Below are 10,378 nucleotides of genomic sequence, written 5' to 3' on the forward strand. Positions count from 1 at the left end.
TAGTTGTTTTTATTTTTTTCTGGTTGCTAGTCACTTTTTTTTAAGTAAAGCACTATTTTTTAGTTAATTAAAGGTTACTCGTTTAGCTAAATATTTTTAGTGAATTGAAATTCACTCAAGTGATAAGCATATATGGAGTCATCAAGGCCAAAATAAAAGAAACTGTTCTAAATGTTCAATTTAGATTTCAGAAAGCTGAATTATTTAGATGGATTATCCACCACCACCTCCCCACACCCCCAGACTCAGTACATAACATCTCACTTTCCACTTCATTTTGTCTACAAATTCATGGCACATACTTCATTTCTAAAACTACTTAACAGCAAACTGGTCCCTTGGGCTTTGTGGAAAAGCAAATGTCCCAGATTTTAGTTACAGACTGGCACTGTCCCTTCAATGCTTTGAAACCTGATCTATGTCTCTTTGTGTATGAATGTGAGTCTGCAGGTGTCAGAAAAGTTCATAGAAGATAAAAAGCAGGTACTTAAGCAACTTTCAGATAGTCACTTCCTTAAGCACAGGAGTGAAGTTTAGTGAGCTGATGTGTTCTCTTTGTTTACCAGTTCACACACAAAAAAAGAGGATGGGGTGGGCTGGGGATCAGCTCCTTCTTTAGACAGCGTTTTGCTGCTTCGCTCACGCTGCGTGCACACTCGGCCATGTCTGACTCTTTGCAACCCCACGGATGGTACCCACCAGACTCCACTGTCCATGGAGTTTCCAGGCAAGAATACTGGAGTGGGTGGCCATTTCCTACTCCAGGGAATCTTCCCAACTCAGGGATCTAACTCACAGCTCCTGCATTGGCAGGTGGATTCTTTACCACGACACCACCTGGGAAACCCTGAACAGTGTAGTAAAAGTTTTTTATTACTATATACATCTCCAGCCTTAGAGGAGTCAATTTCAAAAGTCATAAGACTCGCACTGCAGTAGACAGAGCAAATAAGGAAAACTCAGCTTAGTAACTCATTGGTCTGCCAGTGAGTCAGAAAGAACATCCTGCTGGTTCAGCCCCATGTGAGATGCTGGCGAGGAGTAGAGCTAATGGGAGAGCTGTAGGAACCCTGCCCTCAGGGAGCTTTCAACACAGCTCAGAGACGAAACTAGCATCCGTGAAAATGGCATCGACCAATATGGCCACTGTCTACAGCCAAGAGCTGGTTGTGTGGAGTCAGCGGGGCAGGCTACAAGAAGGGAGGAGGGCAGATCAGGACTGGCTCCAGGGAAAAGATAGAACTTAATCTGGACTGTGGAGGAAAAGGCAGATTCCAGAAGACTGTGGGCAGAAGAAACCATCTCCTGGGCAAGGGAAATGATGCAAGGGAAAGGTTGGTTATGGGGGTGAACTGGGTGTGCTCAGGAGAGCCCAGTATTGTGGGCATATTCAGGGAAATCAGTCTGGAGAGCTGGGGACGGGGTGCTCTGTAGGCTTGACTGGAGGATGGTAACACATGCCAGATGAACGTACATCTCCTCTAATACATCAGATGCACTCTGGACCCAAACAAAAGACTCCTTTGTTTCCTCTGTGTGTGGGCCTGCGTGTCACACAGACAAGGAGGTGCCTCTCGCACACATATGGGTAACACAGCATATGGTTGTATGTGCAAATGCACAAGCACACACACAGTCATGTGCACCCACGAGTAGAAGTGCATGGACCCAAGGGCCCACATACACAAAAATATGCAAATATATATGAACAATACCTGCATATTCACACCTGTTTTCAGATCAGGGACCCACAGCCAGTTGGTTCAATGAAAGCTGACATCTGGGCAAAGTCAACCTGTCACACTGGCTTTGCTTTAGGTGCAGAATCTGCCCAGAGCCTTTGCTCAGAAACAAAGCCCCTCATTCCTGACTTTTGGGAAGTGGATTTGTCTGGCCACAGCTGTTCCTCTCCAGACATCCACAGCTGTCTTACCAAAGACCCTGTCTAGCCACCCAAACTGCCAAGGCTACTCAGCAGCCATTGGAGAAAACTGAGACTTCTTCATGAGTGGGTGGAGGGAATGATGATGCTCTGCTGTGGAGGAGGAAGACGATGATAACGCCAACCAGATCTTAGGCATTTACCATGGATAATGGGCCGGATGCTTTGCAAACAAGCATTAACCCACCATATGCAGCTATTTTATGAGTTCAGTATAATCATCCCCATTTTCAAGGATGAGGAAAATGAGGCTCAAAAAAGGTTAAATAAAATTAACAAATGGCATCCTTGAGATTTGCACTTAAATCTGTGTAACTCAAAGCCCACTGTCTTGGCCTCTGCAAGAATGTGGGATTGGGCATCTAGGCTGAATCTGAAAAAACAATCAACACTTTTATAGGAAAGAAAGAACTCAAAGAGAAATAATGCCAACAAGAGTTTGATGCTGTCCAGGATCGGCTGTGCTGTTTGGACCTCCCATTCCCGCTCCCTCATCTCCTTCCTATACAAACTGCGACTCAGGCAAGACTTTTGATTGGCAGGACTCCAGAATCAAGTGCTCGCTGAGCCTACTGACAGATACCTTTGCCTCTATCAGGGTCTGATGTAAAAGATTCTCTCTCTAGATGCTTTATCAGTTAGAGTTCACATACGGGAGGTACTGCCACCCTTGCCTAATACTCGTGCTCAAAGCCCTTCAATTTCCCCCCTTTGTTTTTTTGACCATAGACAAGCTCACTACGGAAATGGGGTATGTTATCCTACTCAAACACAAAGTTTCTAGTATGCAAATATGACTGGTTCCTGGCTGTGAAATTGCTCCTACCAAGACAAAGACGATGTTCACATTTTCATAAGCTCAGCCACTACTTCTCCAGTTTTCTAAATTTGCTAAGTGTGTGTGTGCTTGTTTCATTTGATACGCCAATTCAAATCAATTTGTTTAATTTTTTTCTCCAGAAAGCTATTAAAGAATCCAGAGAGCTTAGCTTAAGCAACAGATAAATCCAACATGAAAGAAAAAGCTATTTGCATTCAAATTAAAGGAACCACAAAAATGTCTCTATTCTGCTTCAACAAATGTTGATCCTCCATTCAGCATTCTTCAGTGAGTTAGGTAAGCCTCAGTTCCCCAAATCTGTACAATGGGGACTCCCAGATTAAGGAGAAAGATAAAGAAAAGCTTACTAAGCACAGAGTAGGTATGCAATACAATACATGCTTCTTTCCTTTCCACCTCCTCCATCACTCCCGTCACTCCCTGATTTCACAGGCAGTCATGTGAACCATAATGGTGATTCAGGAGGATGGAGAAGATAAGAAAGCCAAGTGTGTGAGCGCTTATGATGGGATGGTGCCTGACTGACAATATAGAAACCTCTCGGGCAATCTAGAAATGAATTTCCTTCAGTGGATATTACAATATGGACAAGACAGCCAAGAAAGAGATGCACTGGGAACTCTACTCAGTACTCTGTAATAACCTACATGGGGAAAGAATTTGAAAAAGAAGGGATATATGTATATGTATAACTGAATCATTTGGCTATACACCTGAAACTAACATAACATTGTAAATCAACTATACCCCAATATAAAATAAAAATTTTTTAAAAGCAGAGAAGCACCAGGAAGTGACCCTCATTCTACACATTAAAGAAATCACAACACTTTTCACAGGACTTACAGATGAGTCAGGTCACGGAGGCCACGGAAGGCGTTTCTTGAAATTGTTTCTATTTTGTTCCCTTCAATGAACCTAAGAAGAAAATCCACATAATTAAACTGAATTTTCTGTGCTTAATACCTTAAAAAAAAAGATACTGGGGTGCTTTCAGAATGGAATCTAAAAGCACTTATGAATTTCAGAAATTAACGTCCAAAGGCTCGGCCAGCTACACCAGATTCCAAGTGGGGACCGGATATGTGTGCAAGAGTGCATGCACACAGATACACTTTTTGCATTCCTTCCAGAAGCAGCGTGGAAGTCCTCAAAGTCACAGTCGGCAGCATGAGTAGAAACACTTTGAGGGAGAAAGAAGAAAGGCCTAGACAAAGGCAAAGGAAAGGAAAGGAAAGTGATGTCTCTCAGTCGTGTCCAACTCTGCGACCCCATGCGCTATAGTCTACCAGGATCCTCTGTCTGCGGGATTTTCCAGGCAAGAGTACTGGAATGGATTGCCATTTCCTTCTCCAAGACCACGGCAAGAGATTCTCAAATTCCACAAGATTGGAACGCTTCTAGACCTCTTTCTCCCTCCAGCCTTCTTACATTTCACAGCACCTGGCTACTAATATTTTTCTTTATATCATTGTCCCTTGAACACAGCCCTCTGTTTTACACCTCCATATTGAAGCCTTTGGGCTTCACAGGTGGCTGAATGGGTAAAGAACCTGACTGCCAATGGCAGGCGACGCAAGAGACATGGGTTCAATCCCTGGGTTGGAAGGATCCCCTGGAGGAGGGCATGGCAACCCACTCTAGTATTCTCGCCTGGAGAATCTCATGGGCAGAGGAGCCTGGTGGGCTACAGTCCATATGGTTGCATAGAGTCAGACACAACGGAAGTGACTGAGTTTTTATGCACACATTGAAGTCTTTGCCCAGGGAGAATTCAATTAAACTTCCTACAAGCTTGGGGCTTCCCTTGTGGCTCAGCTGGTACAGAATCTGCCTGCAATGCAGGAGACCTGGGTTTGATCCCTGAGTTGGGACGATCCCCTGGAGAAGGGAAAGGCTACACACTCCAATATTCTGGGCAGGAGAATTCCATGGACTCTATAGTCCGTGGGGTTGCAAAGAGTCGGACACGACTGGGAGACTTTCACTCACTCACTCACTCCAACAAGCTTGAGATCATCAGGTCCTGCACAGCGTCACCTCTGAACACATGGGCAACAAGACAGAGATACTCTCTAGATCTCTAGGCCACTGGAAATAGAAAGCATAAGGAAGTTGAGCACAGACCAAACTTCTTTCTCAGTGCTTAAATGTCTTAGCGCTTGCACATAGGCTCTCACAATAAAAACTCCGGCCGCGCTTTAAAGTCTTCGTGGGAAATACCTGAAGTGAATGCACTGGGACTATTCCCTAGGGCCACAGAGAACTAAATTTCAGTTTACGGCCTCACATTTCTGCAAGTATAAGAGGGGCTCTGATGAGATGGTCCCAGGGAGAGGCTTTGCACTGTGATGTCATTAGTTAGTGAAACAGTTCTTGATTCGTACACTGAGAATGATCTGGTCTTTTATTTTTTTTTAATCAGGGGTCTATTCAGTAATAAACTTCAGTATAAACTGAGAAGCAAACTTCCTTCTCAATAACTTTGACAGGAAGATGCACTACTGGAAAGAGAGAACAGATTGCTCTTCACTCAGCACCTCCATTGACTGTTTATGCGCTTCTGTAGAACCTAGTTAAACTTAGTGCTTCAGCCTGACCACTCTTCCCTGGTTACCTAGACTATCAGGGATTATAACAGTACCTGTATTATGTGTCCTCTGGAGAAAGAATTCTTCCAGAGACATCTTTCCTGGGGACAGAAAATCAGCAGAGAGCTTTCCTAGACATAGGATGTGCTTAGAATTCAAATATCTCAGATAAGAAGGCAGAGACAAGGTTTTAAAAATCCTTCTGAATACTAAGTGAGGAAATCCCATCTGATAGCTGGATTAATATTATTACAAAATGGCAAAAGACAAGGATGGGAGAACTTAAAGGGAAAAAGGACTATGAGAGTGTGAAAAGGCAGAAATCAGAGGGAGGGCAGAGCTCCTTGCTGGTGAGGGGATAACTACACATCTGAAAAGGGAAAAATAACCTTGATTTTAAAGGAGAAAAAATAAAATTAGACTCCCAGCAGCAGCTCACCGGGGGTACTGCAAATGGGATACAGGACAGTTGAATTAAAAACATGAAGCTGTAGCCCCAAAGAGGGAGACTTTCTTACAAATATGTAACCCTCGGAATCCTTCAGCTTTATTTCTGGCTGATCAGCAAATCCACGCCTAGTTTTGAGAGGTAAAAATACCCGATGCAATTTCCAATTGTGCTTACAACATGACAAATTAAATGTCAGCAGAGAGTGAATGAATATCTTTCCTTCTTTGTTCCCTTTCCCCCTCTTTTTCTCCAACCTCCTCCTGTCCCAGCATGTTCATACACAAATAAACTATAAAAGGTCAGCGCTGAAAAGAGAATGGGTTTTTTTTGCATTTTCTCCCCCACCCCCAAGCTCTCTAAGAGATGCTGTTCCAGCTTGGAAAGCAATACAGCCATTCCACTGACATACCAATTACTCAGCACATAGACAAAGCACAAAACTTACAGGTACTCGAGATGAAAGAGTCCAGCAAAAGCATCATCCCGGATGACTGTGAATGAGTTAGAATTCAGCAATCTGAAAACAAGAGACAGATATCAACAGATTCCAGTGAAGAAGTGCAAAAGTTGAGTTACATGGTGAAGTCATTTCTGTTTCTTTGGTTACGTTCTGATCTGTGGGCAAACACGGGCTCTTCTCAGCCTAAAACTGGCCCATTCCATGTACAACTTGACTCATAGACACTGATGGATAATGGCAAGTAGATTCCCTTTGGCCAGATTTTCTGGTCACCCTTATTATTCCACCTTTCTTCCCTGTGGGTCTCAGTAAATATGACCTAAGAGCTGTTATCTCATAGCTTTCCAATGTTCAGCAAAACTAAACAGCCAGTGAGTGCTTTATGATGTATACATCTAAAAAGAAGTAATCTGACTCTTAGAGAAACTTGAATTCAGAGAAGTTAACTGACTTGATCAAAGTCACACAGCTGAGGCCAAACAAAATGAAACAAAACAAAAACCTTTCTAGCATACTACACATGCCCACGGGAAATAATAAAAAAAAGTTTAAGAAAACTTCAGAAGATTCTTTTTCACCACATAGCTATTTGAGTTGGCACTTAAGCCTTTGGTAAAAGTTTATACAGTCTCTTCCGTCACCACTGATGACTATTCTGCATTTGTATCATAAGAATATTTTAATAGAACTATAATTTCTCAGAGATTACAGATTTTTAAATGGTAAGGATAATGTTGTAAGTAGGTACATAACATTTCAAGAACAAAAATATCAACATGAAGTTGATTTGGGATGAGTCTGCTATATGCCATGTCTTCATATCTTTCTGTATGCATCAAGAATGTTGATGGTTTTCATTCTGATCAAGTTTAAGAAACTAATACAAATCAAGAGTGAGCTAAGTACTCTTGACTTTGCCTGTCACTGATTTGCTTTGTCACTGATTTTGAAAACTGCATTTTGGACATTGCTTTTTATCAGTAAATATTAACTGACTACGGCTAAAGGCACAGGACACAAGTACTTGGCAGGCACCTGTGATGAAGAGGAGTTATGATTGTGGGCTTTGGGCCTTGGGTCAGAGTTCTGGCTGTGATTTGGAGCAAGTTACTTAACTTCTCTGAGCCTCAGTTTTCCCATCTGTCAAATGGGAAAAGGAAAATACTGATATCATTAAATAAAAATTTGCCCATAAATGCACAGCATGCTGCCCAACAGTTTACATACTCAGTCAACTAGAAATATTCCTATGACCATAATAACATTCAGAGTTTCAAATGCAGGCTCTCTTTTAAAGGGAGGTGTTTGGGAAATGGTTCATTTGGGCAAAATTCAGGCCATAATTCAATGTAATTCATCTCCCCAGTTGTTGCTGGGTGTGGGCAATGGCGTCTACAATAAAGTCCTTGAGGAAAACACATGCCAGAGAAGGAAAGGGAGCTGAGCACTGGGGACTCAGCTTGGTGAGGACATGATAGGCCAAATCAACACTAAGAGCCTGCCTTGGTTTACTGGTGGAGCACGGGTACCTTGGGAAGGACAGATAACCAGGAGGCAGAAATGGCTCTTCCCAAGACCACGGCCCAGGACCCCCAATTCCAGAGAGGACTTCCCACACTCACAGCAACTGCAGGGACGGCAGATGGGAAAACATCCGGTCCTTGATTTCTGAGAACGTTCCATTTACCAGGCTCCTACAGGCAAGAGAGGAACAAAATGGAGACTATGTGTCTTTCAGGAAGTGCTAGGCAAGATGGGCGAGTGGCCTTGTCCAAACTCCTCCACTCAGGAGTGAGGCTTCAAGCAGGACTTCTTGGGGTAAAAAACAAGATGAGTCCAGCCATTTTCCAATGAACAGGATCAATAAGAAAACTGCGCTGAATAACGGAAACCTTTACCAACAGTCTAGCTCCTTCCATAGACATTATCTCAGCCAGTTTAAATCAATCCCCTCACTTCCTTTTCTTAACTACAGGAGGGCCTAACTGAAAATGGATAATTGCTTTACCTCTGCCCATGATTCTGTTTGTGTAGACACAACATTAATGTTGGCCCACGAAACTCCAGGGTAGGATTAAGCATTCCCCTTGGGAGCACAGCTCTGAAAGTCACTCAGAGCACTTCTGATTAAATGCACCGTGAAAGCCTTGGGGAACAACTCAGAGACACCTGAACCTGAAAGTGCAGTGGGAGGCAATGCCATCTGTCAGACTTATCAGTCAACCAGAGCAAGGAACTTGACTATTTTAGCCACCAGGTCCCTTATCCTTTCTGGCCCCAGTAGGACCTCAATACATCATTTCAGAATTATTTCAGTCAGCATGACATTGTGTTAAGCAGCTGGTGGTATAAGGGATTTAACCAGGGGAATTCTCATTTCTGGAATTCTCCATGTCATCTGACTTAGCAATATTAGGCATCAAACGCCCCTCTGTTCCAGCCTGGCCAGACTCTCCTGACTTCTATAAATGCAAACATGAAGCCCTTCATTCCTGGGTCCAGACCCCAGTACCTTGCTTGGGATGGAGGCAGGGAAGTGGAGATAAGAGAAAGTGTGAGCAACTTCCTCCTCCCCACCCCCGGGGCAATCCGTGCCCTATGAGGGAATAGATATCACTCCAGCACCTTGGCCAGGAACAAAGGAGTCATCTCGGCAGGAAACAGTTCCTAACAGTGAAGATATAACCCAAGAGCCCCTTCCACAGCCATGATGAGAGCTGGTCATGTGGCCTGAATGACTGTGTAAGGCCAGGTTGAAAGCATTCTCAAGCAGGTGAATTAGTAAGGGGAATCCCTTTCCTATCTTCTCCTCCAGCACTGAATACGCAGCCAAGGTAATGAATGCATGGTGGGGAAGTGGGCAAGAAGGCCTTGTAAACTCAGAGCAAGAAGTCAGGCTGACTCCCAGCACTTGCCCACTGAGCTGGATGCCCACACTCTCTAGTGCTTCACCAAGTCCCCTGTGCTTCCCTCTTCCAGGCCACATGGAACAGCATCACCACTTCCAGAAGTGACATGCCCTTTCTCAGGTTCTGTCCAACCTGCAGTGTGAACAGTGTGAACAGAGGAGGCCACCATGGAAACCACAGCCCCAGACCTCGGGTGGGACAGTGAGGCCTCATCATTGCTCCAGCCCTGCTGGGCTGCAAATACACGCCCCCACACCACCCCCACACCTCTCCACTCCAGCACACATCCTCCTCTCAAACTTTAATGCATGCCAGTATCACCTGGGGACGGCCAAATGCAGACTCCAAGGCTCCACTCCTCAGGCCCTGCATCATTCGGCGCGGGCCCTGGAATCTGCCTTGGCACAAACTCCCCCAGGGGACCCAGGTGGATCTGATGCAGGTGGCCAGCGAGCCAGACTTTGAGAAAACACTGCCACAGGGACTTGTCCGGCTTCCCAGACTCCGAGTCTCGGATTCCCCTCAACCTCCCCCGGGCCCGAGGCTCCACCCACGTCCCATAGCGCTCCTCAACCCAAACGCAAAGAAAGGGGGCCGGGAAGCAGGGGAGTCAGGGTCGTGCTGTCCCGGCGCCAGAGGCAACTCCCGGGCGGCAGGGTGGGGCAGGACGGGGCTGGGGGTTAGCGGGGTCCCACTCACTCACAGGGAGCTGATGTCGCCCGGCACGATCCTGGGCACCCAGGAGGAGCCCACGCAGATGATGGACTCCTTGGTACAGCTGCAAGTGGCGGGGCAGCGCACCAGCCGCCTCACCTGCGCGCTCGGCGGTGTCAGACACGCGGTGCCCAGCAGCAGCAGCAGCAACCCCGGCCCCCCACCGCCCCTCCGCAGCGCCATGCCCGGGTCCCCGGTCCCCGTCCCGGCCACGACCCCCGCCGCCGCGCCGCGTGCTCGGACCCTGCGCCGCTGCAGACGCGGGCGCTGCTCGCTACTCCGCTGCCGCTACTGGCGAGGACAAGGGCGCCGCGGGTGTGGGAGGCCGAGCCGCAGCCGAGCAGCATGCTGGCCGCCACCCCCACTCGGCGCCCCCCCACCCGCGCCCGGGCTGCTGGGCGGCCGCCGCCGCTGCGCCCGCCGCACCCGCGCCCGCCTGACATCAGCACCCGCGCCCGCAGCCCGCTCTG

General features: G+C 46.3%; 1 protein-coding gene across 1 annotated transcript in view; it reads right to left on the minus strand.

Annotated features, from left to right (window-relative positions):
* The window catches only part of LGI2 (leucine rich repeat LGI family member 2), a 28,110-nt gene extending 18,019 nt beyond the window's left edge, over positions 1-10,091 (minus strand). Inside the window, exons 1-4 of the mRNA XM_052642199.1 lie at positions 9,898-10,091; positions 7,908-7,979; positions 6,271-6,342; positions 3,630-3,701 (exon numbers count right to left, since the gene is read on the minus strand). Coding sequence (XP_052498159.1) covers positions 3,630-3,701; positions 6,271-6,342; positions 7,908-7,979; positions 9,898-10,091 — 410 coding nt within the window. The remainder of the gene's footprint in view (positions 1-3,629; positions 3,702-6,270; positions 6,343-7,907; positions 7,980-9,897) is intronic.
* Positions 10,092-10,378: the final 287 nt, after the last annotated feature.

This window comes from Budorcas taxicolor, chromosome 6 (assembly GCF_023091745.1).
Source record: "Budorcas taxicolor isolate Tak-1 chromosome 6, Takin1.1, whole genome shotgun sequence".
In the NCBI taxonomy this organism is placed as follows: Eukaryota; Metazoa; Chordata; class Mammalia; order Artiodactyla; family Bovidae; genus Budorcas; species Budorcas taxicolor.